The 25,091-nt window shown below is 38.8% G+C and overlaps 1 protein-coding gene across 3 annotated transcripts in view; it reads left to right on the forward strand.

The window, feature by feature from the left end:
- cnsta (consortin, connexin sorting protein a) overlaps window positions 1-25,091 on the forward strand; it is an 89,636-nt gene that overhangs the window by 10,725 nt on the left and 53,820 nt on the right. For 2 of the 3 annotated variants that reach the window (XM_069930863.1, XM_069930864.1), the window contains exon 2: window positions 3,068-3,479. The exons of the other annotated variant lie outside the window; for it this stretch is intronic. In XM_069930863.1, the coding sequence (XP_069786964.1) occupies window positions 3,131-3,479 (349 nt within the window). In that variant the 5' untranslated portion in view covers window positions 3,068-3,130. The remainder of the gene's footprint in view (window positions 1-3,067; window positions 3,480-25,091) is intronic. 3 annotated transcript variants of the gene reach the window in all.

Consider the following 25,091-nt stretch of genomic DNA (forward strand, 5'->3'; position numbering starts at 1 on the left):
TGTCCCAACTCCATCTGCAGCTCCAAGAAAAGCTGTGCCACTGGGGTTCCGGGCACTGGAAGTGGCCTTGGCTTCCCCTGACACCGGCCAGGCCGCGCTGCGGTGGGGGGGTGGGCGGGGGGACACAACAGCGTGTTTATAAAACCACCCACCACTACTTTTCAAGGACCAGGATTTTTCTCTCTCTCTCACCCTGGGACACAGCGGTTACTGTGCATGCGCTATACTGGCGTGGCGGCCAGCGGGCCACCTCTAATACATTTTTGATATGATCTTGCGGGCCACCCGCGGGCCAGAGTTTGACATGTGTGATCTATCTGATAATGTTGGATCCCATTTTTTTTAAACTTTTGGGGTGTGATATACAACCTGTGTAACTAATTATACTGTATCATATGTAACCTTGTGTTTATTATATTCTAAATTATATATAGTTCAAGCATAACTTTTCCCATGTTTCATTTTTTATCTTTATGTTTAACAGCAGATAAATGTTGAAGTATATCCTGCATATTACATTTTGAATGTATTATTGAGACAATAAAAAGAACCTTTGACTTTTGAACAACTACTCTTGTTTCTGTGTTATTACAGCTTAACAGTATTTTGCTATTTAAACATATTCTGGATATTTATTTGAACTTCAGACCTTTTCCAGAAAATTATCTTGCTTAACTGATTATCTCAAATTCCTAAAGAGACCTTTGCAGCTATTATTACTGATTTCCAATGGTTCGAAGACTTTAGGCCAGTAGTTTTCAACCTCTTTTTTTCTGCACTCTTATGCTATAGGTGCTCTGTGGTTTGTAAGGGACCACAAGGTGGGGTGGGGGGGGTGGGGGGGGGTGGGGGGCGGAAGGTTGAGAACCACTGCCTTAGTCTGAATCTGGACCAGATTAAACTTGGCACAGTTTTATAAATTTGGTTTATTTCTAGAGGCAAATTTTAGGGGATTAACATTTTTGAAAATTGTGTTAATTCTTATGTATGTAATTATAAAGTATTTTACACTGGAGTCATGTATAATGCTCTTGGGCTCAATTTCACCCCAACTTCCTCACCCCCCCACCCTCCACATGTACAACCCAGGTCCAGAAATAGTTGCTACCCCTCAACCATCAGACTCCTAGGCAACAAACCCAATCGGAGACTCATTTAGGGATTTCTACTTTGCACATTGTTTATTATTATTGAATATTTATTTTCTGTATTGCACAGTTTGTTGATATTGTGTTCTTTGTTTACATTTCTCTCTTTTGTATCCGAATCTTTTCCTGAGTACTTGTCTTTTGCAATATTGTTAAGTAGAAACTCAGCCCAGCCCGCAGGAAAAATAATCTCTGGGTTTCATATATTATTTCTGTACTCTAACAATAAATTTAAACTTTGAACTTTTTTTTAATTACTTTCAGACTTTTATTCTTTGACTGGCCTTGCATGTTCTGTCTCCTTAAGTTAAGATACTATCGTGGTTAAGTTATTGGGCTTGGATTCAGAGGATACAACTTGTAGTCTGGAGAAAAAAGTTTTTGACACGCAATCTCGTATTTTGGATGACTTTGCCTGCCCTCTGAAGTGGTCTGACAAACTACTTTGTTCAAGGGCAAGATTGATGGATAATATCTTGACAACCTGCACCATCCATATAACATTGAAGCATGTTTGTCCATATGCAAACTTGTATTGCCCAATTAAACATTCTTTTGCATGTCTCTTTTGTGATTCTTTTCTAAAAATTCTTTTACTTCTATCTTCATTTTAAAATATTCATTAAAAAAAAATGAACCTTAAAGAAACTAATCATTTTCTGGCACCCTCATAGCTATTTTTAACAAAATACTTCAGCAAAATAAGAATATGATCATATAAGCATCTCTGTTCAATATAATGGACAAAACAATGTTAATTAAAATACCAACTGTATTTTGCTTCATGATTAAAAGGTATTTCACATTTTAGCTGCACCTAAAATTATTTGTATTTGCTCTTGTAACTGAGAGTATTTTGTTGATTTATTAAAATGTACTGTATTTCAAATATTTTCTTTGAAGCTCAATCTGTATATTATGTAAATCTCAGATAAATGCTTCACGTGTCACCTCTTTGGTAACTGTTCCTGCTGCTACAAAAGTTGTGCCATTTCTCTCACACTTAATTTCATTTATTATCCTAACAAATTATTGTTTTTGGTAGTGAAGTTATTTGTTTTTCTGTGAAAATTATTCTGAGGTTTGAAGACTATTTGATTTGGTCCAGTCAGAATCTGGATCAACAAGATAATTTTCTCTTCTTCAAGCTGGTCTGTCTAAATTTATGATAATTGTTCTGTTCTGTTTTGCTTCTCACTGTCAGTCACATTGTTTCTCTGGTTTAACTACTTTTATTTTAGTCATTTGACTGGCAGGAGGGAAGTAGTTGATGAGGGTTAGGGTGCAAAATCTGCTTTAGTTGGATCATGTTGCCTTTCTCATCTGTCTTTTGTTTAATATGCACTGCATAAATAATTTAGCATTGTTGCTGGGAATACGATGCAAAATCCACAAGAAGCAGCACACCAGAAAAGCAGTTTTTTCAAAAACACCTGCATTTCACTTTGAACAAATATCCTTGTATTGTTAATACTGGTTTCTGTTCAAATATTAGGTTTTATATTACACTTAGAAAACTTATTAAAATTCTAGCAAATAACATAGATTGAGAAGCTATAAAAATAGTTTAAAATACGTGTAATAATCGACACCTGTCTAAATAGGTAGACAGGAGCTTCTGTGTGCAAATGTCGAAGAAACGGACCCAATTTTCCTTAATCTTGATATTCCTTTAAATATTCAACAGTGACATAAAATGTGCTGTATAATTACCGTGGATACTGCTACGTGAACATGTTGGGATGCAGTTTTGAGAGTTTTGTGATTTTCTTTTTAAACTCCTTGTCAGTTGCATGTCTATTCACTGTACTACCAATATGTTATTCAGGTTAAAAATAAACAACCATTAAAGCTGTTGTAGTTCTGATTTTGAAAGAACATTTACCTTACTAAATTGATTTTTTGAATTTGTTTACCAGATTAATGTTAAAAAATTTTCTGAAGAAAATTGATGTTTCCAGGCTCATCTCCAGAACATTCTCATGGATGAAGGAGAATTGCTTAAGATTGAACGAGAAACGACGGACAAAGTCTGCAATGAATGTGTGGGAAACTCCACCTCACTAACTTCAGATGAAAATAAAAATCAGATTTGTGAAGCACAATTGGTCTCGGCATGCAATGATGAAATAATGGGAGGCTCTGAGCAGGATTTAATCAATAACAATGAAGGTAACTGTGGTGAAACTGACTTTGAGATGACTCAAAGTGACTGCATAGAGACAGACTGCAATGTTAAGAAAGAAGTTTCAAAGAACATCGCAAACCCAAATGCTAAATTATTACAGGAGAAAGAAATGATCTGCAGCGTATTGAAAGCCACCTCTTCAGGTAAGTTTTCAATTGGAATGATTTATTACTTCAACTAATCAAAGTGTAGCTTTTTTTTAAAAATGGAAGGAAATACAGTAGAATCCTCAAATTTGGACTGCTCAGGGATTAGATTGGTCTGGATTTCCTATTCTTGGGCAATTCTTTGAAAAGGTAAATTTAAGGAGGAATAAAGAAATGAACAGGTAAATTTTAATAGTTTATTCATTAGCAAATATTGGCATGCTTCATTTATCAAAATGAGCAGTTTTAAAGAAAAATAAAATGCTTCTATGCATCTGTGGCGCTTTCACATGCATGCACGCATGTACACAAAAGCCTGCAAAATTTCAGATTTATTGTCAAAGTGCATACATGACTTCACATACAACCCTGAGATTCTTTTTTCCCTGTGGGTAAGGCAGAATTACCACTCCCTGGTAATGCAAAAAGACTGTACACAATGTATACATGTAAACAAATAAAGAACTGTCAACAGGAAACAAATTTTAAAAGTTTGAGAGTTTTCGAAAAGTCCAGATTTCTGGCATGTGGAGTTTTGGACTGTAGTTGTCAGTTTGTGTTTCTTTCAAATAAATTTTCTTGCCAGTTCTTATTCCTGTTCTTGTCCTTTGAAAGGTAAAAATTTTCCTTTGAAATACAGCTCCATCAGATTCATCTTATTTATCAGTTGGATCTCACCGTCTAAACTTTACCACAAATGCCAGTTTTCATCAAGTAATATCTCCCATCTCCCTAGTTTTCAACTCTGTCTCAAAACACTTGGATACCAAGAATGCCCATGTTTGACCACTGTTCATAGACTACAGCTCTGCCTTCAGTACCACAGTCTCCATAAAACTAGGGTCTGGGCCCTAGCAACCCCCTCTCCAACTGCATCCTTAGAACCAGAGAACACAACAGCATAGAAGTAGGCTCTTTGGTCCATGCCAAACTATTTTTCTGCCAAATTTCATCAATCTGCACCTGAATCATAGCCCTCCATAACCCTCTGATCCAGGTACCTATTCAAATTTTTCTTGAATGTTGAAATCAAAGCAGCATCCACCATTCCTGCTGGCAGCTCTTTTTGCACTCAACCCTCTGAGTGAAGTTCCTTCTCATACTCCCCTTAAACATTTCACCTTTCATACTAAACTCATGTCCTTGCATTCTTGTCTTGCCCAACCTCAGTGAAAAAAGCCTGCATGCATTTACTCTATCTAGACCATGTAGACCAGTGAGTCTCAAAGCAGTGGTGGGCAAACAATTGGAAACAATTCTAAGAGACAAGATTTATCCCCCAAGCATCATCTTCTTGGGGGATAATCAGCATGGCTTTGTGATGGGCAAGTTATACCTCATGAACCTAATTATTTTTCAAAGAGATGCCAAAAGATGTTTATGAAGATGGGGTAGTGGATAAGGATTTCAGGAAGGTTTTTGACAAAGTACCCCATGCTAGGTTTATTCAGAAAGCCATGAGCATGGGATCCATGGAACCTTGGCTGCTTTGATTCAGAATTTGTTTGTCTATGGAAGGCAAAGTGTGGTACAGATGTCTCACCTTTTATTCGGAATCGTCGGGACTAGACACTTGCCGTTGTTCAGAATCTTCCAGATTTCTAAATCAATTTGATTTCCATCCCTCTAAGCCCGCCTGAGTCGAGCTGCTGCATGCACACCCCACCCAAATTGCACTGCCGTCTCTCCCCCACGCCCGCCCGAGTAGCATTGCTGTCTCTCCCCCCTTGCCCGGCCAAGTCACGCTACCATCTCTCTCTCTCTCTCTCTCTCTCTCTCTCTCTCTCTCTCTCTCTCTCTCTCTCTCTCTCTCTCTCTCCCCCCCCACTGGTACAGCGGGGAAGAGAGAATTGCCCTCATGGTTCCCCTGCTGTGGTGCTGGTACAGCGGTTTCAGCTGTGAGGGGGATTATGGGTGGCGATGAAGGCTATTGAGCTGCCACTTTTGGGCCAACTGAAAGTGCTGCGACGCTGGACGAGCGTCAGTAAACGTGATTCAGAGGAGTTTATAAAGTAGTGGAATGCAATGGGATACACGGGAGTTGAGCTTGGGTTGTGTCAAGTCATGTTTGGTGCCAAACTCCATCTTTGATGAGCAGGTGTCATCTATTGGGAAAAAAAATGTGATGGTTTTTGGAATTCTGGATAAAAGGTTAGGCTCCTGTAGTAGATGTAACATTCTGACTGTAGGCCACTGACATGGTGTTCCACAGGGATCTGTTCTGGGACACCTGTTCTTTGTATTATAATTGACTTGGTTAATAAGTCAGTAAGCTTACGGATGACACGAAGTTTGGAGGTGCTATGGAGAATATAGAAGATTGTCATAGATATAGGCAGGTTTCAGAGTTGGGCAAAGATGGCAGATGCAGTTAAATTCTATTATGTGCAATGATGCACTTTGGAAAGTCATATCAGGGCAGAGTACGTTGTCAATGGTAAGATTCTTAACACTGCAGAGGAACAAAGGATCTATAGACTTGAACCCCAAAGAGCTGCACAAGTTGGTAGGGTGTTAAGAAGTTGGATGGTGTGCTGGCCTTCAATAGTCGAGGGATTAAGTTCAAGAGTTGTAAGGTAATGTTGCAGTTCTACAAAACTCTGGTTAGACCACCCTTAGAATATTCCGTTCCCTTCTGGTTGTCTCATTACATGAAGGATATAGAAGCTTTAAAGAGATTGCAGAGAATATTTACCAGGATGTTACCTGGAATGGAGAATGTCTTGTGAGGCAAGGTGAACTGAGCTGGTAGTTTTCCCTTTGGAGTGACAAAGGATGAGAAGAGATTAATAGAGGGATACAAGATTTTGAGAGGCATAGATAGGGTGGACAGACAGTACCTTTTTTCCCCAAGGTAACAATAGTAAGAACTAGAGGACATTTGTTTAATGTAAGCGGAGGAAAGTTTAGGGGAGAAGTTCGAGGGAGTTTTTCACACATAGAGAGGTAGGTGCCTAGAATGCATTAGAACATGGAACGTAACAGCACGTGACAGGCCCTTTGGCCCTTGATGTTGTGCCGACTCGTATATTTCTTTTTTTTTAAAGTACTAAAATCCTCATTACCCCGAAACCCTCTATTTTTCAGTCTAAGAGACTCTTAAATGTCCCTAATGTTTCAGCCTCCACCACCATCCCTGGCAAGGCACACCCATAACTCTGTTTTTTTTTAAAAAAGAAACTTGCCCCTGATGTCTCCCCTAAACTTTCTTCCCTTCATCTTGTACATATATCCTCCGGTGTTGACCCTGGGAAACAGATGCTGGCTGTCTATGCCTCTCATAATCTTGTAGATCTCTATTAAGTCTCCTCTCATCCTTCTATGCTCCAAAGAGAGAAGTCCCAGCTCTGCTAACTTGCCTCATTTGAGTTATTGTCCAATCCAGGTAACATCCTGTTAAATCTCTTCTGCATCCTCTCCATAGGTTCCACATCCTTGCTATAATGAGGTGACCAGAACTGAACACAATACTATGTGTGGTCTCAACCAGAGATTTGTAGAATTACAGCATGACAACTCTGCTCTTGAACTCCATTTCCCTATGAATGAAACCCAGAATCTCAAAGTCCATCTTAACTATCCTATCCACCTGTGTGGCGACCTTGAGGGATATATGGATTGGAACCCCAAAGTCCCTCTGTTCTTCCACACTTTTAAGTAACCGACCATTAACCCTGTACTCAGCCTTCTGGTTTGACCTTCCAAAATTCATCACCTCATACTTATCTGGATTGAACTCCACCTGCCACTTTGTTCAACTCTGCATCCATTTATTTAAAAAAAACTTTATTTATTCGTTCCAAAAATAAATAATATTTGAGATATGCAGCAATTAAACATAAACATGAATTTTTTTTATATATAATAGAAAGAAAATAAAAGACCCCTCCCCCTTCAGCCAACTCTCCAAAGGAGAGCCATAAAAAAAGAAAAAAGAAAGAATATTAAAGAAAAAGTTAAATATACATATTAAAATCTAATCAATATAAATTGAAATGTAAATATTCTGAGTATAACAACCACTTATTAATAAAAAATTATAATTATCACGTGAAACATAGGTGTTTTTTTTGATTATTAAACAATATTTCATCTCATTATGCCATCTATTAATATCAATCATATTTGTATCTTTCCATGTACTAGCAATACATTTTTTCACTTCGGGTAAAGCTAAATATACAAAAGCAAGCAGGAACTTATCTAATCCCAAACCTTTCAGAGGTTGCAAACTACCCAATAAAAATACTGTTGGATCTAAAACTATTTTAATCTTATACAGGTATTCTAAAAATGATTGAATTTTCTTCCAAAAAGATTGTATATGTATACATAACCAAACAGCATGAAAAAAAGAGTTCCAACCGTATCACCACATCCAAAACACAAATCTGATTCATGAAATCATATTTTTTAAATTTTTCAGGTGTCAAATATAATTGATGTAAAAAAAATTGTAAATCATTGCATACTGTGCATTTATCAATCTCGTTAGACTATCATAACAGATATCTAACCAATCATCTTCAGAAAAAATAAAACCAATATCCACTTCCCATTTAATTTTAGCTCTATCCCAACCCTTTTTATCCATACCATCCTGTAATATTTGATACCTAGATGAAATATAACCCTTCTCTGATACCTTCATAAGAAAAGCCTCAAATTTAGTCATTCATCACCTTTGTTAACCTCACCAAAGCCTTTGACACCATGAGCAGGAAAGGGCTTCGGCAAATACTAGAGCGCCTCCGATACCCCCCCCCCCAAGTTCCTCAACATGGTTATCCAATTGCATGAAAACCAACAAGGTCAGGTCAGATACAGCAATGAGCTCTCCGAACCCTTCTCCATTGACAACGGCGTGAAGCAAGGCTGCGTCCTCGCACCAACCCTCTTTTCAATCTTCTTCAGCATGATGCTGAACCAAGCCATGAAAGACCTCAACAATGAAGACGGTGTTTACATCCGGTACCGCACGGATTGCAGTCTCTTCAATCTGAGGCGTCTACAAGCTCACACCAAGGCACAAGAGCAACTTGTCCACGAACTACTCTTTGCAGACGATGCCGCTTTAGTTGGCCATTCAGAGCCAGCTCTCCAGCGCATGACATCCTGTTTTGCGGAAACTGCCAAAATGTTTGGCTTGGAAGTCAGCCTGAAGAAAACAGGTCCTCCATCAGCCAGCTCCCCATCGTGACCACCAGCCCCCCCCCACATCTCCATTGGGTACACTGAACTCAAAACGGTCAACCAGTTTACCTACCTCGGCTGCGCCATTTCATCTGATGCAAGGATCGACAAAGAGATAGACAACAGACTCGCCAAGGCAAATAGCGCCTTTGGAAGACTACACAAAAGAGTCTGGAAAAACAACCACCTGAAGAAACACACAAAGATCAGCGTGTACAGAGCCGTTGTCATGCCCACGCTCCTGTTCGGCTCCGAATTATGGGTCCTCTCCCGGCATCACCTACGGCTCCTAGAACGCTTCCATCAGCGTTGTCTCCGCTTCATCCTCAACATTCATTGGAGCGACTTCATCACCAACATCGAAGTACTCGAGCTGGCAGAGACCGACAGCATCGAATCCACGCTGCTGAAGACCCAACTGCGCTGGGTGGGTCACGTCTCCAGAATGGAGGACCATCACCTTCCAAAGATCGTGTTCTATGGCAAGCTCTCCACTGGCCACCAAGACAGAGGTGCACCAAAGAAGAGGTACAAGGACTGCTTAAAGAAATCTCTTGGTGCCTGCCACATTGACCACCACCAGTGGGCTGATATCGCCTCAAACCGTGCATCTTGGCGCCTCACATTTCGGCGGGCAGCAACCTCCTTTGAAGAAGACCGCAGAGCCCACCTCACTGACAAAAGACAAAGGAAGAAAAACCCAACTCCCAACCCCAACCAACCAATTTTCCCTTGCAACCGCTGCAACCGTGCCTGCCTGTCCCACATCGGACTTGTCAGTCACCAACGAGCCTGCAGCAGACGTGGACTTTTACCCCCTCCATAAATCTTCGTCCGCGAAGCCAAGCCAAAGAAGAAGAAAAGAATATCTCTACCAAACATACATTTTACCAAAGATTGAATTTGATAACAAAGAAATAAAGAGTTCTTATCAATACCAAAACCTTCCCTCATCTAATTAAAAGATAAAAACTTAACTCTTTAAAACAATCTCCCAAATTTTTCACACCTTTAAATCTCCAATGCAATAAACTTTGATTATGCATTGAAAAAGAAATAAGTTGATTATTATACAATGGAGTCAAAGCCGATAATTTACCTCTTAGCCCTGTCATTTTATTTTTCTTTATCCATAACTTCATTAAATGTTTTAGTATAGGCACATTATATTGTTGTAACAAATTTATATTCCATCTAAACAAAAACTGATGTATTTCAAATTCAGAAATACTTGCCATCTCAATTTTAGCCCAACTAGGAGGCCGTACCAAATCCATCAATGAACTAATAAATTTAAGTTGGGCTGCTTCATAATAATTTTGAAAGTGTGGTAAACATAGGCCCCCTAACTCATATTTCCAAGTTAATTTATTCAAAGCTACTCTCGAAAATGTACCCCTCCATAAAAACTCCCTAACCATTTTATTCAAATCTCAAAAAAAAATTTTATCAAGTAAATACGGAATAGATTGAAACAAATATTGTATACGCGGAAAGATATTCATCTTAATTGTATTTATCCTTCCCATTAAATTAATAGGTAAATCTTTCCATTTAATCAAATCAATTTTAATTTTTTTCATTAACGGAGCATAATTTAATTTATATAAAGATTGATAATTAACATTCAAAATTATACCCAGATATTTAATTCGATCAGTCCACTTCAAATTAATAATATTCTTATAAACTGAATAATCTCCTTCACTTACCGGTAAAATTTCACTTTTTTCCCAATTAACTTTATATCCAGAAAGACGTCCTTATTGTATTAAACATTCCTTCAAATGCAAAAGTGACTGAGCTGCGTTTATTAAATACATCATCAGCAAATAAATTAATTTTATACTCCTCATCTAAAACTTTCATACCTTGTATCGTGTGTATTTTGTCTTATCAGCTGTGCTGAAGGTTCAATCACTAATGCAAACAAAGCTGGTGAAAAAGGACAACCTTGACGAGTTGATCGAGTTAACTTAAAAGATTCTGAAATCAAACCATTCGTCAATACTCTAGCTACTAAATTAAGATCTTTCATCAAAGCTTGGACCTGAATTGCCATCTTGGATTTCTTAACTTTCTTCGGAGATTTATCTAATAAAGGTTCCAAAACACAATTAAAATCACCACCAACTAAAATATTATCATTAGCCTGACCCAAACATAAAAATGCATCTAAAATAACTATTTCATCATCTGCATTTGGGGCATAAATATTAAGTAAAGTCCAACATTCACTAAAAATCTTACAATTCAATTTAAGAATACATCCTGCCTTTTCCTCCATTGATTGTAATTCAAAAGATAAATTTTTATGTATCAAAATTGCTACACCTTTAACTTGAGGATTAAATGAAGAAGAATATACATGCCCAACCCAGTTCCTTTTTAATTTCATACTTTCCTTCACATTCAAATATGTTTCTTGTAAAAAAGCAATATCAGTTTTCATTTTCTTAATATACGCCAAGACTCGCTTACGCTTAATCGAACTGTTTAATCTTCGAACATTAAAAGTAGTAAACCTCAACTTTGACATATCTACTATTATTACTAAATACCAATAATATCTTTGTATAAAAACTCAAATCAACGTATATAGGCCCTCCAATAGAAAAAAAATTAAAATGAAAATTTAAAAAATAATAAAGAAAAAAAAGAAAATCCCCCCCTCCAAAAAAACTACCAAAAGGTAGTAATCCCCTAAACAAAAATTGAGTGTGGGTCACCTACCAGTGGCTGATGACTAGTAAAGAACTTAGTCCAAATCTCTCCCTCCCCAGCCAAATAATCAATAACATCAAAATATCATAATAACAAAAAAAAGAATAAGAAAATTCTTCTTTTCATCCAAAAGATTCCAATCTTGGAGATCCCATTTCAGATCCCATTCCCGTTTTTCCCATTTCTGCCATTTCTTCTGTTTCCAAACCAACCAGATTTTTCTTTAGGAGATAATGGTAGACTAATGAAAAATGGAGGATATTCAAAAAAGAAATTTTGCGGGTACAGAGTAGATATGTCCCAGTGAGGATCAAAGGAAAGGCTGGAAGTCATAGGGAGGCTTGGTTTTTGAGGAATATTGGAAATTTGGTTAGGAGAAAAAGGGAGGTGTACAAGAGGTATAAAGAACAGAGAGCTGACAATTTGAAGGAGGACTACAAGGAGTGTAGAAGGAATCTTAAGAAAGAAATTAGAAAGGCCAAAAAAAGGCACGAAGAGGCTTTGGCAGACAGAGTAAAAATAAATCCAAAGGGTTTCTATAGGTACATTAAAAGTAAAAGATTAGTGAGGGATAAAATTGGACCCCTTGTAGATAGCGAGGGTAGGCTGAGTGAGAAGTCAGAGGAAATGGGGGAAATTTTGAATGATTTCTTTGCCTCGGTATTCACTAGGGAAAAAATTATTGAACCAGTTGAAGTAAAGAAAAATAGTGGGAAGGTCATGAAGCATATAAGGATAACCGAGGAGGTAGTGATGGCTGTGTTGAAAAAGATAAAGGTGGATAAATCTTCGGGACCGGACAAAATATTCCCAAGGACACTCAGGGAGGCTTGTGGACAGATAGTGGGGCCATTAACAGAGATATTTAGGATGTCACTGGCCACGGGGGTAGTGCCAAAGGTTTGGAGGGTGGCACATGTTGTTCCGCTGTTTAAGAAAGGGTCCAAATGTAAACCTGGGAATTATAGGCCCATGAGTCTGACGTCTGTGGTGGGTAAGTTGATGGAAAGTGTTCTGAGGGATGGTATTTACAAATATTTGGAGGTACAGGGATTGATAGGGAGTAATCAGCATGGTTTTGTCAGGGGTAGATCATGCTTGACAAACCTTATTGAGTTTTTTGAGGGGGTTACAAAAAAGGTTGATGAAGGGAAAGCTGTGGATGTTGTCTATTTAGACTTTAGTAAAGCTTTTGACAAAGTTCCCCACAGGAGGTTAGGAAAAAAGGTGGAGGCATTAGGCATAAATAAGGAGGTAGTGCAATGGATTCAGCAATGGTTGGATGGGAGGTGTCAGAGAGTAGTGGTGGAAAATTGTTTGTCCAATTGGAGGCCGGTGACTAGTGGAGTTCCTCAGGGATCGGTCCTAGGTCCACTATTGTTTGTTATATATATTAACGATCTGGATAAGCAAGTTTGTGGATGATACAAAGATTGGTGGTGTTGTGGACAGTGAGGAAGATTACCGTAGATTAAAAGGTGATTTAGGAAGGCTGGAGGTGTGGGCTGAGAAATGGCTGATGGAATTTAATACAGATAAGTGTGAGGTGTTACATTTTGGAAAGGCAAATCTAAATAGGTCATATGCATTAAATGGTAGGCTATTGAGATGTGCAGAGCAACAAAGGGATTTAGGAGTGATGGTAAATAGTACCCTCAAGGCTGATACTCAGGTAGATGGTGAGGTGAAGAAGGCATTTGGAATGTTGGCCTTCATAAATCGGAGTATTGAATTCAAGAGTAGGGAGGTTATGATGAAATTGTACAAAGCATTGGTGAGGCCAAATTTGGAGTACTGTGTACAGTTTTGGTCACCAAATTATAGGAAAGATATAAACAAAATAGAGAGAGTGCAGAGAAGGTTCACGAGAATGTTGACAGGATTTCAAGGTTTGAGTTACAGGGAAAGGTTGTGCAGACTAGGGCTTTTTTCCCTGGAGCGTAGAAGATTGAGGGGGGACTTGATAGAGGTGTTTAAGATTTTAAAAGGGACAGACAGAGTAAATGTGGATAGGTTTTTTCAATTAAGAGTGGGGGAGATTCAAACTAGAGGGCATGGTTTAAGATTGAAGGGGGAAAATTATAAGGGGAACATGAGGGGAAATTTCTTCACACAAAGGGTGGTGGGGATGTGGAATGAGCTTCCGACAGACGTGGTCGAGGCGGGATCATTGGTTACATTTAAGGAAAGACTGGATAGTTACATGGATAGGAGAGGACTGGAAGGGTATGGACCGGGTGCTGGTCAGTGGGACTAGGAGGGTAGGGATTTGTTACGGCATGGACTAGCAGGGCCGAACTGGCCTGTTCTGTGCTGTAAGTGGTTATATGGTTATATGGTTACGTCTTTGTCCTCTTATATCTGGCAATGAATCAGGAAAAATCATTGCTTCACGATCATTTTCAAAAAACCGAAATTGATAGTCTCCATAAAACAGCTTCAACACTGCAGGGTAGCAAAAAGTAGACTTGTAACCTTTACGCCACAAAACTTCTTTAACTGGATTGAATCGACGTCGACGTTGAATGACCTCTTGACTCAAATCAGGATAAAAAAAGACTCTGCTATTCTGAATCAATAACGGGGCGTCCAACTCTGCATCCCGTCTATATCCTCTTGTAACCTTTGACAACATTCACCTCCATCCACAACTCCTCCAAACTTTATCATCTGCAAACTTACCCATCCTTTCGCCTCTTCGTCCAGGTCATTTATAAAAATCACAAAAAGCTACTCTCTGCTTTCTGCTGTCTCTCATGAGGGACCTTGTCAAATGTCTTGCATATAGACCACATTTACTGCCTTGCCCTCATCAACTCCTAAATTTCTTTTGTTACCTTGTCGAAGATGATGATGGAGGGTGAAACATTTAAAATACCTTAGACAAGCAAATGGATGCAAGAAAAATGGAGTTATGAGTGTTTGATGAGGGAAGTGTTAGATTGTTGTGCAGTTTGTTCATACAGGTTGGCACAACAGAGAGGGGTGAAGGGCCCATTCTTTGCTCTGTTCTATTTTCCTGATAATTTTGTATACCTCTATCAAATCTCCCCTCACTCTCAGACATTCCAAGGAATAAAGTCCTAACCTTGTCAATCTTTCTCTACAACTCAATTCCTCAAGATCCAGCAACATTCTTGTAATTGTTTTCTTTCAATATTATTGATATCTTTACTATAGGTAGGTGAACAGAACTGCACACAATACTCCATATTTGACCATGCTAATGTCTTGCATAACTTCAACACATCACAAATCCTGTACTTAATAATTTGATTTATGAAGGCCAATGTGCCAAAAACTCTCTTTATGACCCAATTTACCTGTGACGCCACTTTCAAGAAAATATGTACAGTACAACTCCGATTATCTGAAATCCTCAGTTATCCAAAATTTTTAAAAAATTTCTGAAATCAGAAATCCTCATTTATCCAAAATTTTTTCGAAGCTAAACTGACTGGGAACATGGGGCAGTGGCAGCAGTGGACCTTGGGCTCCCAGCGGTGGTGGGGACCTTGGGCTCCCAGCGGTGGTGGGGACCTCGGGCTCATAGGGCTTCTGTGGGGAAGTGTCGGTGATCGGCGGGACCAGCATTTTTTCAGTGAGAATTAAACATTATTTTAAGAAGTGAAACACAGAATTCTGTGGACACCATGTTTGAAGTAAAAACACAAAATGAAGGAGAAACTCAGCAGGTCAAACAGTGTCCTTTATGTTGAGAAAGCAGAGATATGTAACTGATGTTTCGGGCTTGAGCCCATCATCAAAATATGAGAAAAAGCTGGTAGTATTGCTACTGTACCATATGTTACATATCTTGTTATTTGTAAATCTGCAGAGGTTTCATTGCAATTGATTTACTGCTTTTTTGGTTTGTTTTTCTAATAAAACTCAATAAAAATAATTTTAAAAAAAAGGAAAACACCAATGAGTGTCAGAATAAAACAGTTGGGTGGGGGAATGGGGCAGGGCAGAGATGATAGGTGGAGCAGAGAGAGAGGGAGGGGAAGCTATGTTTGTGGAAGAAGGCAGACATTTTAGAAGTTCTGGACTGGAAGACCTCATCTTGGGAATGGCAGAGATGGAGAAATTGAGAGAAGGGGATTGAATCCTTGCAGGGGGCAGGTTGAGAGGAAGTGTAGTCCAAGTAGTTGTGGGAGTTGGAGGGTTTATAGTATATGTCTGTGGAAAACTGGTCTCCTGAGATGGAGACAGATCCAGGAAGGGGAGATTGTTATTGAAGATTGACCATGTGAGTTTGAGGTTAGGGTGGAAGTTGGATGTGAAGTGGATAAGCTCATCGCGGCAGTCCCGATGTAGTCGTCTATTATACTGTAGGAAGAGTTGGGGTGGGGGGGGGTCTTGTCTGTGTAGGCTTGTAGCATGGATTGCTCCACAAAACCTCCAAACAGGCTGGGTCCCATGTAGGTATCCATGGCTACTTTAATTTGGAGGAAGTGGGATGATTTGAAGCAGAAGTTATTGAAGATGAGGACAATTTCTGCCAGGCGAAGGAAGGTGGTGGTAGAGGGTGACTGGTCGGATCTTTGGTCCAGGAAGAAATGAAGTACTTTCAGACCTTCTGTGTGAGGGATAGAAGTATAAAGGGATTGGACATCCATCGTGGAGGTGAGGCGGTCCGGTTTGAGGAATCGAAAGTCGTTGAGATGGAGGGCATGTGAGGTGTCGCATTTGTGGGTGGGAAGGGATTGGACCAGGGGAGAAAGTAAAGACAGAAACAATGGGCCTTCCCAGATGGTTGGGTTTGTGTATCTTGGGTAGGAGGTAGAAATGGGCAGTGAGTGGAATGAGGTTGGTAGCCATGGAGGGGAGGTTTCCAGAGGTGATTAGTTTGGAGGTGGTTTTGGAGATAGTGGCTTGATGTTTGGTGGTGGGGTCCTGTGGGAGGGGTCAATAGGAGGAGGTGTCTGAAAGTGTCAACTGGCCTCAGCAAGATAGAGTAGAGTGTGCTAGACTACAACTGCCCCACCCTTGTCGGTGGGGTTGGGATTGCTGCGGAGAGAGTGGAGGGCAGAGTGTTTTGAGGAGGTGAGGTTGGAATATGAGAAGGAGTGAAAAAGTTGAGACAGTTGATGTCTCAGTGGCAGTTGGAAATAAAAAGGTCCAGAGCGGGCAGTTGACCAGGATGAGGTGTCCAGGAGGAGGAAAAAGGCTAGAAGCAGAGAAAGGGTTCTGGGGGGGAAGGGGGTGATGTGGAGAGTTGCAGTTATGGAAGTGGGCCCGGAGGCAGTTGAAGAAGTGTTTGGCATCACGGCGTGAGTGGAACATTAAGGTGTGGGCAGAGGGGGACAAAGGTGAGGCTGCTACTGAGGACTGAGTGCTCCATCTCAGAGAGGGGAAGGTTGAGGGGATAGTAATAACCAAGCAGGGGTTAGAGTGGGGATTGGTGGAATTGGGGGGAAGGGTAAGAGGAAGGTTGGGAAGGTCTGAGGGTGGAGGTGGGGGCAGTTGTGGGGGGATGAGAGGGGTTGGTGAGGTTAGAGGGGTGGGGAAAAAAGAGAAGGGAGGGAGGTCGGTGGGGGGGGGGGTGAGAGGGATAGGGAGGGTAGCCGGGGGGGGGGGAAGCGATGAGGTCTGAGGGTTGGAGAAGAGGAGAGCAGGGTGAGAGAGTTGGGAGTGGATTGGGGAGGAATGTAGGAGGATGTGAGTGGGATCCAGTAGCGAGATCAGGACTATGGTGACAGTCTGTGTCGGGAATTATGTGGTGCAAGTCAGCAGGGGAGGCTCCAGCATCATCTTCTGCAGATCCAGTGCTGGAGTCAGTAGTCAAGGCGACAGGAGTTCTGGTGAGTAGAGAGTTGGGGTCAGTGTTGCGGTGAGCAGCTGTGGCGTCGGGAACTCCGTGGGGTTTGCAGCCGAAGTTGCTGTTCCAGTGAGCAGCTATGGTGTCGGGAACTCTGATGTTATTTTAATGCTTAAAAAGCTTTACCTTGTTGCTTAAACATTGTTACAAGTGATTTGCTGATGGTACTGGGCTGTTTTTAAAAAATGACCAGTTCTCCGAAAAAAAAAATGATCAGAAATAGGCCTGGTCCTGACCGTTTTGGATAAAATCTATATTCCTGATCCCTTGTTCTACTGCACTCCACAGTTCGCTACCATTTACCATACAACTCGTACTCTAGTTTGTCCTCACAAATGAAATTCCATCTGTCATTTTGCACCCCATTTTTCCAGCTGGACCTGATCCTTTGAATACAAGCTTTGAATGTTGTCCACAACTCCTCCAATCTTTGTGTCATCTGCAAATTGCAGATCGATAAAGATGATAAACAACAATGGACTCATCCCTGAGGCACACCACTAGTCACAAGCCACCAGTCAGACTACCACTCTGTGGCTTCTCCTGCAAACCCAATGCCTAATCCACTTTACTACATCATCTGGGATACGGAGCAAATTAATAATCTTGTCCAATCCACCATGTGGGGCCTTAATAAAGTTTATGTACACAACATTCACTGCTTTCCTTTCATCAACTTTCCTGGTAATCTCCTTGGACATGACCTACGATTCACAAAGCCATGTTGACTCACCCTCTTCAGTTCCTGTCTAACCAAGTACTTATATTTCTGGTTTCTTACGGATGTCAGGCTCACCTTTCTATAATTTCCCAGGTTATTCTTAGATCCTTTCTTAAAGCTATTCTTCAAATTTCTGGTACTTCACCCTTGGCTATGGACAATTTGAGTACCTCTGCTGAGCCCCCTGCAATTTCTGTACCAGCTCTGGGTATTTATCCACTTTTTTTGCCTCAATTCAGCAAGCACTTCTTCGTATATAATCTGTAAAGGTTCCATGACCTCACTGCTTGTTTTCCTTACTTCCCACAACTCTGTCCCCATTTCCTGAGTGAATACGGATGGGGAAAAAAGATAATTAAGATCCCCACCCCATCTCTTTTGGCTTGATACAAAGCTGACCACTCTGATCTTCAACAGGACAAATTTTGTCCCTTGCTATCCTTTTGCTCTTATTATTAATAGAAACCCTAAGGATTTTCCTTCACCTTGCCTGCCAGAGCCATCTCATGCTTTTTTTTAGCCCTCCTGATTTCTTTCTTTTTTTTTTTATTTTTTGTGTTCCTCGAGTACCTCATTTGTTTCTTGCTGCCTTAGCCTGGTATGCACCACATTCTACTTAATCAGGTCCTCAATATCTCTCGAAAATCAATGTTGCGGGATTGACACATTGGCTCCTGATTCCCTTGGGAAATTAGCTAAAAAAGTTTTAAACAAGCTTAAAATAGTTTTAAAGTCTATCTAAACCTCCTTACTTTACATCCAAATAAAGAAAAAGTCATAACGACATCAGGAACCCGAGAAGAAAAAAGATTTTGGGCCTACCTCGATAAAGAAGCATGACTCTGGACTTTGATCTGCCTCCTGATGTCATGAGCTGCTGGAGGTGGCTTCTGTCGGCACCACCCCACCCCTAGTGCGGAGAGATGGCGTCGATGGAGAACCCTTAAGTGAATGCGCATGCGTGGTCCGTCAAACTAGGAGCGCAGCAGTCCCTCGGAGAAAAGTCAGGGACTTTGACCTCTGCACAGGAGGAGGAAGAATCGAGCTCAAGAAGAGGCTCTTCAGCCAAAGAAGAGGAGGTAGAAGAAATTAAATCTGGATCTTATTAAAAAAAGACTTATCTGTAATGTTAATGGAACAATTTAAAGTCATGAAAGGGGAAATGAAGGAGGGATTAAAAGAAGTTAAATTAGAGATTAAAGCTGAAATTAAGGAGATGAAAGAAGAAACTGATAAAATATTGGATGTAGTAAATAAAATGAAAAATAGATTAGAGAAAATGGAACAATTACCAATGTGCAGATGATGTTCAACATGTTGATGACAGGATGAATAATATGGAAGATACAACTACTGGTTTAATTACAGTAAATGAAAAACTTTCTGATAAAGTGAATATCTTGGAGTATTTTAGCAGAAGAAATAATATTAAAATTGTGGGTCTGTCAGATTGGAGTCTTAAAATATTTGGAGAAGATAGTTTTGAAAATAAGATTGAAATTGAGAGAGCTCATAGGACCCTGAGACCTAAACCCTCTCTGAATCAGAAACCACGATCCATAATAATAGTTATTGCGCTATCAAGATGGAGAGATGGTTTTGAATTTGGCTCTGAAGAGAGCGAAGGAACAGTAAGGTCCTCTGTTATGGGAAGGGAGTAGGATCTTGCTTTACCCTGATTTGAGTGAGAATTTATTGAAGAGAAGGAGAGAATTTAATACTGCTAAGAAGATGTTATATGAGAAAGGTTACAAGTTTGTTTTTTTGATACCCGACTACTTTGAAGATTTTTGTTCCTGGACAACAGAATTTTTTTTTACAAACTTTGTGCAAGTGGAAGGGTATGTTCAGTCTTCCTTATTTTCTTTTGTTCCTTTATTTTAATTTTTTAATTGGGATGGAAGAATTTGGTGATTTATTTCTTACTTTATATTAATCAATTGAATTAAGTGATTTAAGCTTGCATATTGAATATACCAAGGGAGTTGGGAGGAATGAGAGGTGTTGATTTCTGCGGGATTACGTGTGTGTTTGTGACCGTGGTCACAACCTGTAAAATGAATATCTTTGTATTGTTGTTTTTCCTTTTCTGTCTTTTTTGGATTCCTGGAGGAGGTGCTGCAAATGCATAGATTTTGTTCGATTGTGAGGAGGTCTGTGGGATGGAGTGAGGGAGAAAAATTAATTAATATTTGGTTTAATGAGTAAATTTATAAAGTTTGTTCATTTTAATGTTAATGGGTTAAACAGAATAATAAAAAGAATGTTAACATATATTTAAAGAATTGGGAGATTTTTATATTAACAAAAAGAACATTTAAAATTAAAATGAGATTGGGTACGATATGTGATGTCTTCATTAGTTCCAAAGCAAAATGGGTAACAATTTTGATTTTTTTTTAAAAAACATCTTCCTATTAAAGTTCTAAACATTTGTACAGACCCTGCATATATTGTCAAATATTTTTGGAAATGTGGAGACTTTTAAATTTGTATACTCCAAATATCAATGATAAGAAATTTATTCAAGGTACTTTTTTGAATTTAGCAGAGACGCATGAAAATATTTTAATAGGAGATTTTAATTTTAGATAGATCTACTCGAGTAGTAACAAGAATGAAAGCTGCTAAAGCTACATTGGGTCTGATGAGAGATTTGAATTTGATTGATGCATGGAGAAGAATTAATCCTAGAGAGAAAGATTATTTATTTTATTCCAGTATGTTTGATTCTTATTCTAGAATTGATTTATTTTTGGTTTTGGCTCAAAAAGGTGATTTGAGTGTTGCTGTGGCTTTAGATGCAGAAAGGACATTTGATAGATTAGATTTGGATTTGGATTACATTTTTAAAATTGGGTTAAAGCTTTATTATTATAGTCCAAAAGCAAAAGTAGTAACAAATGGACAGGTATCTATGCCATTTAATTTAACAAGATCAAGTAGACAATCAAGTCACCAAATTTAATTTTTTTAGCTATAGAACCGCTTGCTCAGATGATTCACTTGGAATTTACACATTTACAAAAGGGTTTTGGGGTAGGTCATGAAGAACAAAATCATTTCATTTGCAGATAACGTCTTAATATATTTGACTGAACCTGAGTCATCTTTACATAGATTATATGCCCAATTGAAGGAATATTGGAAAGTTTTGGGTTATAAAATAAATTGGGATAAAAGTGAAATTATGTCTTTGACAGTCGGTGATTATACCCAGTGTCAGAGTGATGGGGAGTTTAATTGGCCAAAAGAAGGTATTAAATATTTAGGAATACGTTTGAATAATAATTTGAAGAATTTATATAAATTGAATAATTTATCTTAAAAAGAGTGAGGAAGATTTTTAAATTTGGATACATTTGCCTATAGTTTTAATTGGAAGGGTGAATTGTATAAAAATGAATGTATTTCCTAGGATACAATATCTTTTTCTGATATTACCAATATTAATACCTCAAAAAAAATTTCAAGAATTAAATAAATAAGGACATTTCTCTGGAAAGGTAAAATGGCAAGAGTTTCTATGGAGAAGTTAACGTGGAAATATGAATTAGAAAGACTACAGATTCCTAATTTTAAGATTATCAAGTGGCACAGATGAGACTTGCTTCTTATATTTGAAAATGTAAAACAGGCATGGGTTAATATAGCACTGAATAAAATTGGAGAAAAGAAATTGGAGGAATTTATATGTAAATGGGAATCAACCCTGTTTGGTTGCTGATAAAAGGCACAACACTATTTAAGTACTTAATGTTTGGAATAAAATTGTTGGAGGGTCTTTATCACCTTGATTAATCAAGGAATTGTTCATGTGGAAGACTGTGATGAGAGAGGGCAGTTAAGGTCGTTTGAACAATTGAGGAATAAATATGATATACCATGGACTACTCTTTTTTATTGATTTCATTTAAGGGCATATTTGAGAGATAAATTAGGGGCAGCAATGTTTTTGTCTAATTGTACTGGGTTAGAATTTAGGAGTGGGTATGTTAAAAAATGTATCTCTTTGATATATTCGTTATTGCAAGAAGGAACTCTTAAATTAAGATTGTATAGATCTAGGCGGAGATGGGAAACAGACATAAATATTATGTATTGGGAAAATTTATGTATAGATTCTATGACGAATACTATTAATATAAGGTACAGATTAGTTCAATATATATTTTTACATCTATTATATCTTACACCACAGAAGTTGAATGGATTGAAATCAGATTCATCAGATCAATATTTTAGATGTGAGGATGTGGGATCATTTGTACATTCAACATGGTCTTGTCCAAATGTGAGACCCTTTTGGATGTCTATGTAATTTTTTTACAACAAGTTACAGGAGGTGTTTTTCTGTTAAATCCTGATCTGTTTTTATTTTGAAATATTGGAAGGTACAATTCCTAAATTGAAATTGTCAATTTAAATTTGTCAAATTAGCATTAGCAATTGTTAGGAAATGTATTGCAATTACTTGGAAATTGGTTACGACTTTAACATTGCCAAGGTGGCATGCTGAAATACAAAGATGTATTCCTTTGGAAAAAATTGCTTATAATCTATGAAATAAATATTCTTATGTTTTTACAAATTTGGCACCCATATATTCAGGTAATGGGATTAAATTTATAGAGGTTTCCTTTGTACCTCTTTGGTCCTGCAAAATTCTCCTGTATATGTTTTTGTTAGAACTGATGAGTTGCACTGCACGACATCTCTCTCTGCATTCCAAGATTCTTTGCTTTTTTTCATACAATTTATTTTTCAATACTTTTTTTCTCTTTTTTGAGGTGGGAGGGAGGGAATTTGGGATGGGTTGAAAACCATCGTGTATGTAATCAATTTGTTTTTTTTTGATATCTATATTATAATAATTGTAGTTACTGCATTTATAGAGTTTCAAATAAAATATTTAAAAAAAGAAAACCACTGTTCTCTTTTTCTGTTAGTCTTTCCTTTAATTCTGACAGGAACATACAAACTCTGTACTCTCAAAATTTCACCTTTGAAGGCCTCCCACTTACCAAGCACATCTTTGCCAGAGAACAACCTGTCCCACTCCACACTTCCTGGATCCTTTCTGATAAATGTAGAATCTCAACCAGATCAGACCGATCTTTTTCTATAATTATAGTACAACTTTGATTATTCAAAATCATCAATAGTCCGAAATTTTTTGGACCCAGAAGTGATGTCTGCTCGGCTCCAAAAGTTATTTTTAGATAATGAAGGATTTCAGAAATTTTGAAGCCAAAATGATGTCATTTCACATCCAAAAAATTTCAGATAAATGAGGATATCCGAAACAATCAGAAATCCTCAGTTTTCGGAAATTTTTTCAGAGCCAAAAAGATGTCACTGGTTGAAAAAAATGTTGAAATTTGGAAAAACCTCTGAGTAGAACTTAAGAGTTTTTGGAGTTGGATTTATCTTATTTTGTTCAGGTTGTTTTTTGGTGAGAATTAAACATTATTTCATGCTTTAAAAAGTCTTCCCTTGTTGTTTGTTGTTGTTTAAACACTGTTGCCACTGAGCTGTTTTTTTTTAAAAAGAAAATGACCAGTTATCCAAAAATATCATTTATCTGAATTAGGCCCGGTCCTGACCATTTTGGATAATGGCATTAGATTACAGTAATAGATCAAAAATATTTTGCATGCGCTTCCGTCACCTGCCTTGTTTCGTTCCCTTATCAGAGAACCAGTATTGAACTCTCTCTTGTTGGGACTGCTACATAGAAAATTTCCCTGAACACATGTTATCCTTTTACAGTATGGGTACCCCAGTCAAAATGTGGAGAGTTAAAATCACATACAGATTGTAACTTTGTCTCTTGCAACTTGCATCTCCTTACAAATTTGCTCCTCCAATTCTGACTATTGGGAGGGCTAGAATATAATCTCATTAATCTGGTCATCCCTTTCTCATTCTTAAATTCCATCCATGTAGTCTTAGTGGGCAAGCCCTTTTGTCTGTCCTGTCTGAACACTCCTGTGACATTTTCCCTGACTGTCAAAGCCGTCCCTCATCTTTCAGACTTCTCTCTCTCTCTCTCAATCCAATCTAAAGAAATGGAGCCCTAGAACATTGAGTCTTATCCCTTTCTGTATAACAGATTGCAATCAGTGAAAATTATAACACTATCTCTTCCACGATCACACTACGCCATTAGGATGTGTACTCAGTCACCTACTACATCCCTCTTCACCCACGACTATAAAACTAAATATTGTTCCAATGTCATCTTCAAATTTGACAATGACATTACAGTAGCGGACTGGATATAAAATAGAAATGAGATGGAATGTAGGAAAGAAATTAAGACTAGTGGCATGGTGCAAAGCTAACAACCTCTCTCTCAATGTCACTAAGACAAAGGAGATAATCACTAACTTTATGAGAGGGGCAGAGTCCATAGATATGTCCACATTGAAGGTTCTGAACTCAAAAGAGGAGATAGCTTCAAATTCTTAGGAATAGATATCTCCAATGACCTGACCTGGGACAAGCATGTTGATGTGACAGTCAATAAAACGTACCAATGCCTCTATTTTCTTTGAAGAGAAAGGAAGTTTGGCAGATCTCCCTTATCCCTCACCAACTATTAATCATGCTCCATGGAAAGCATACTTGCTGCATGCATCACGGCACGGTAGGGCAGCTGGTCTAATCAAAATCAGAAGCTACAGCAAGTAGTGAATGGTGCTCAGAATACACTTCCCTCCCTTTCATGGACTTGCTCTACTTCTTCAACTGCCTCGAAAAGACAGCCCACATACTGAAAGATCCATCACATCCCAGAGACGCTCTATTCTCTCTCCTCCCATGGGGAGAAGGCTTAAGAGTGTAAAAGCACACACCAACAGGGTTAAAACAGTTTCTTCCCTGCGTCCATCAGGCTCCAGAATGAACCCCATAGCACACACATGTCAAACTCTGGCCAGTATAGCGCATGCACAGTAATACAACAAATCCCAGAATGCATTGGCATCAGCCCGCTAATCGCCCCCACCTCCTCTGTTTACGTTGCAGGGTCTCACCGTGGACTCTGGTTTTGGGGCCTGGCCGGTGTCAGGGGAAGCCAAGGCCACTTCCCAGCGCCTGGAACCGGAGGCCTCAAGCCTGACCTCGCCAGGACCGTTGCCCA

The sequence above is a fragment of the Narcine bancroftii genome, chromosome 4 (genome assembly GCF_036971445.1).
Source record: "Narcine bancroftii isolate sNarBan1 chromosome 4, sNarBan1.hap1, whole genome shotgun sequence".
Lineage (NCBI taxonomy): Eukaryota > Metazoa > Chordata > Chondrichthyes > Torpediniformes > Narcinidae > Narcine > Narcine bancroftii.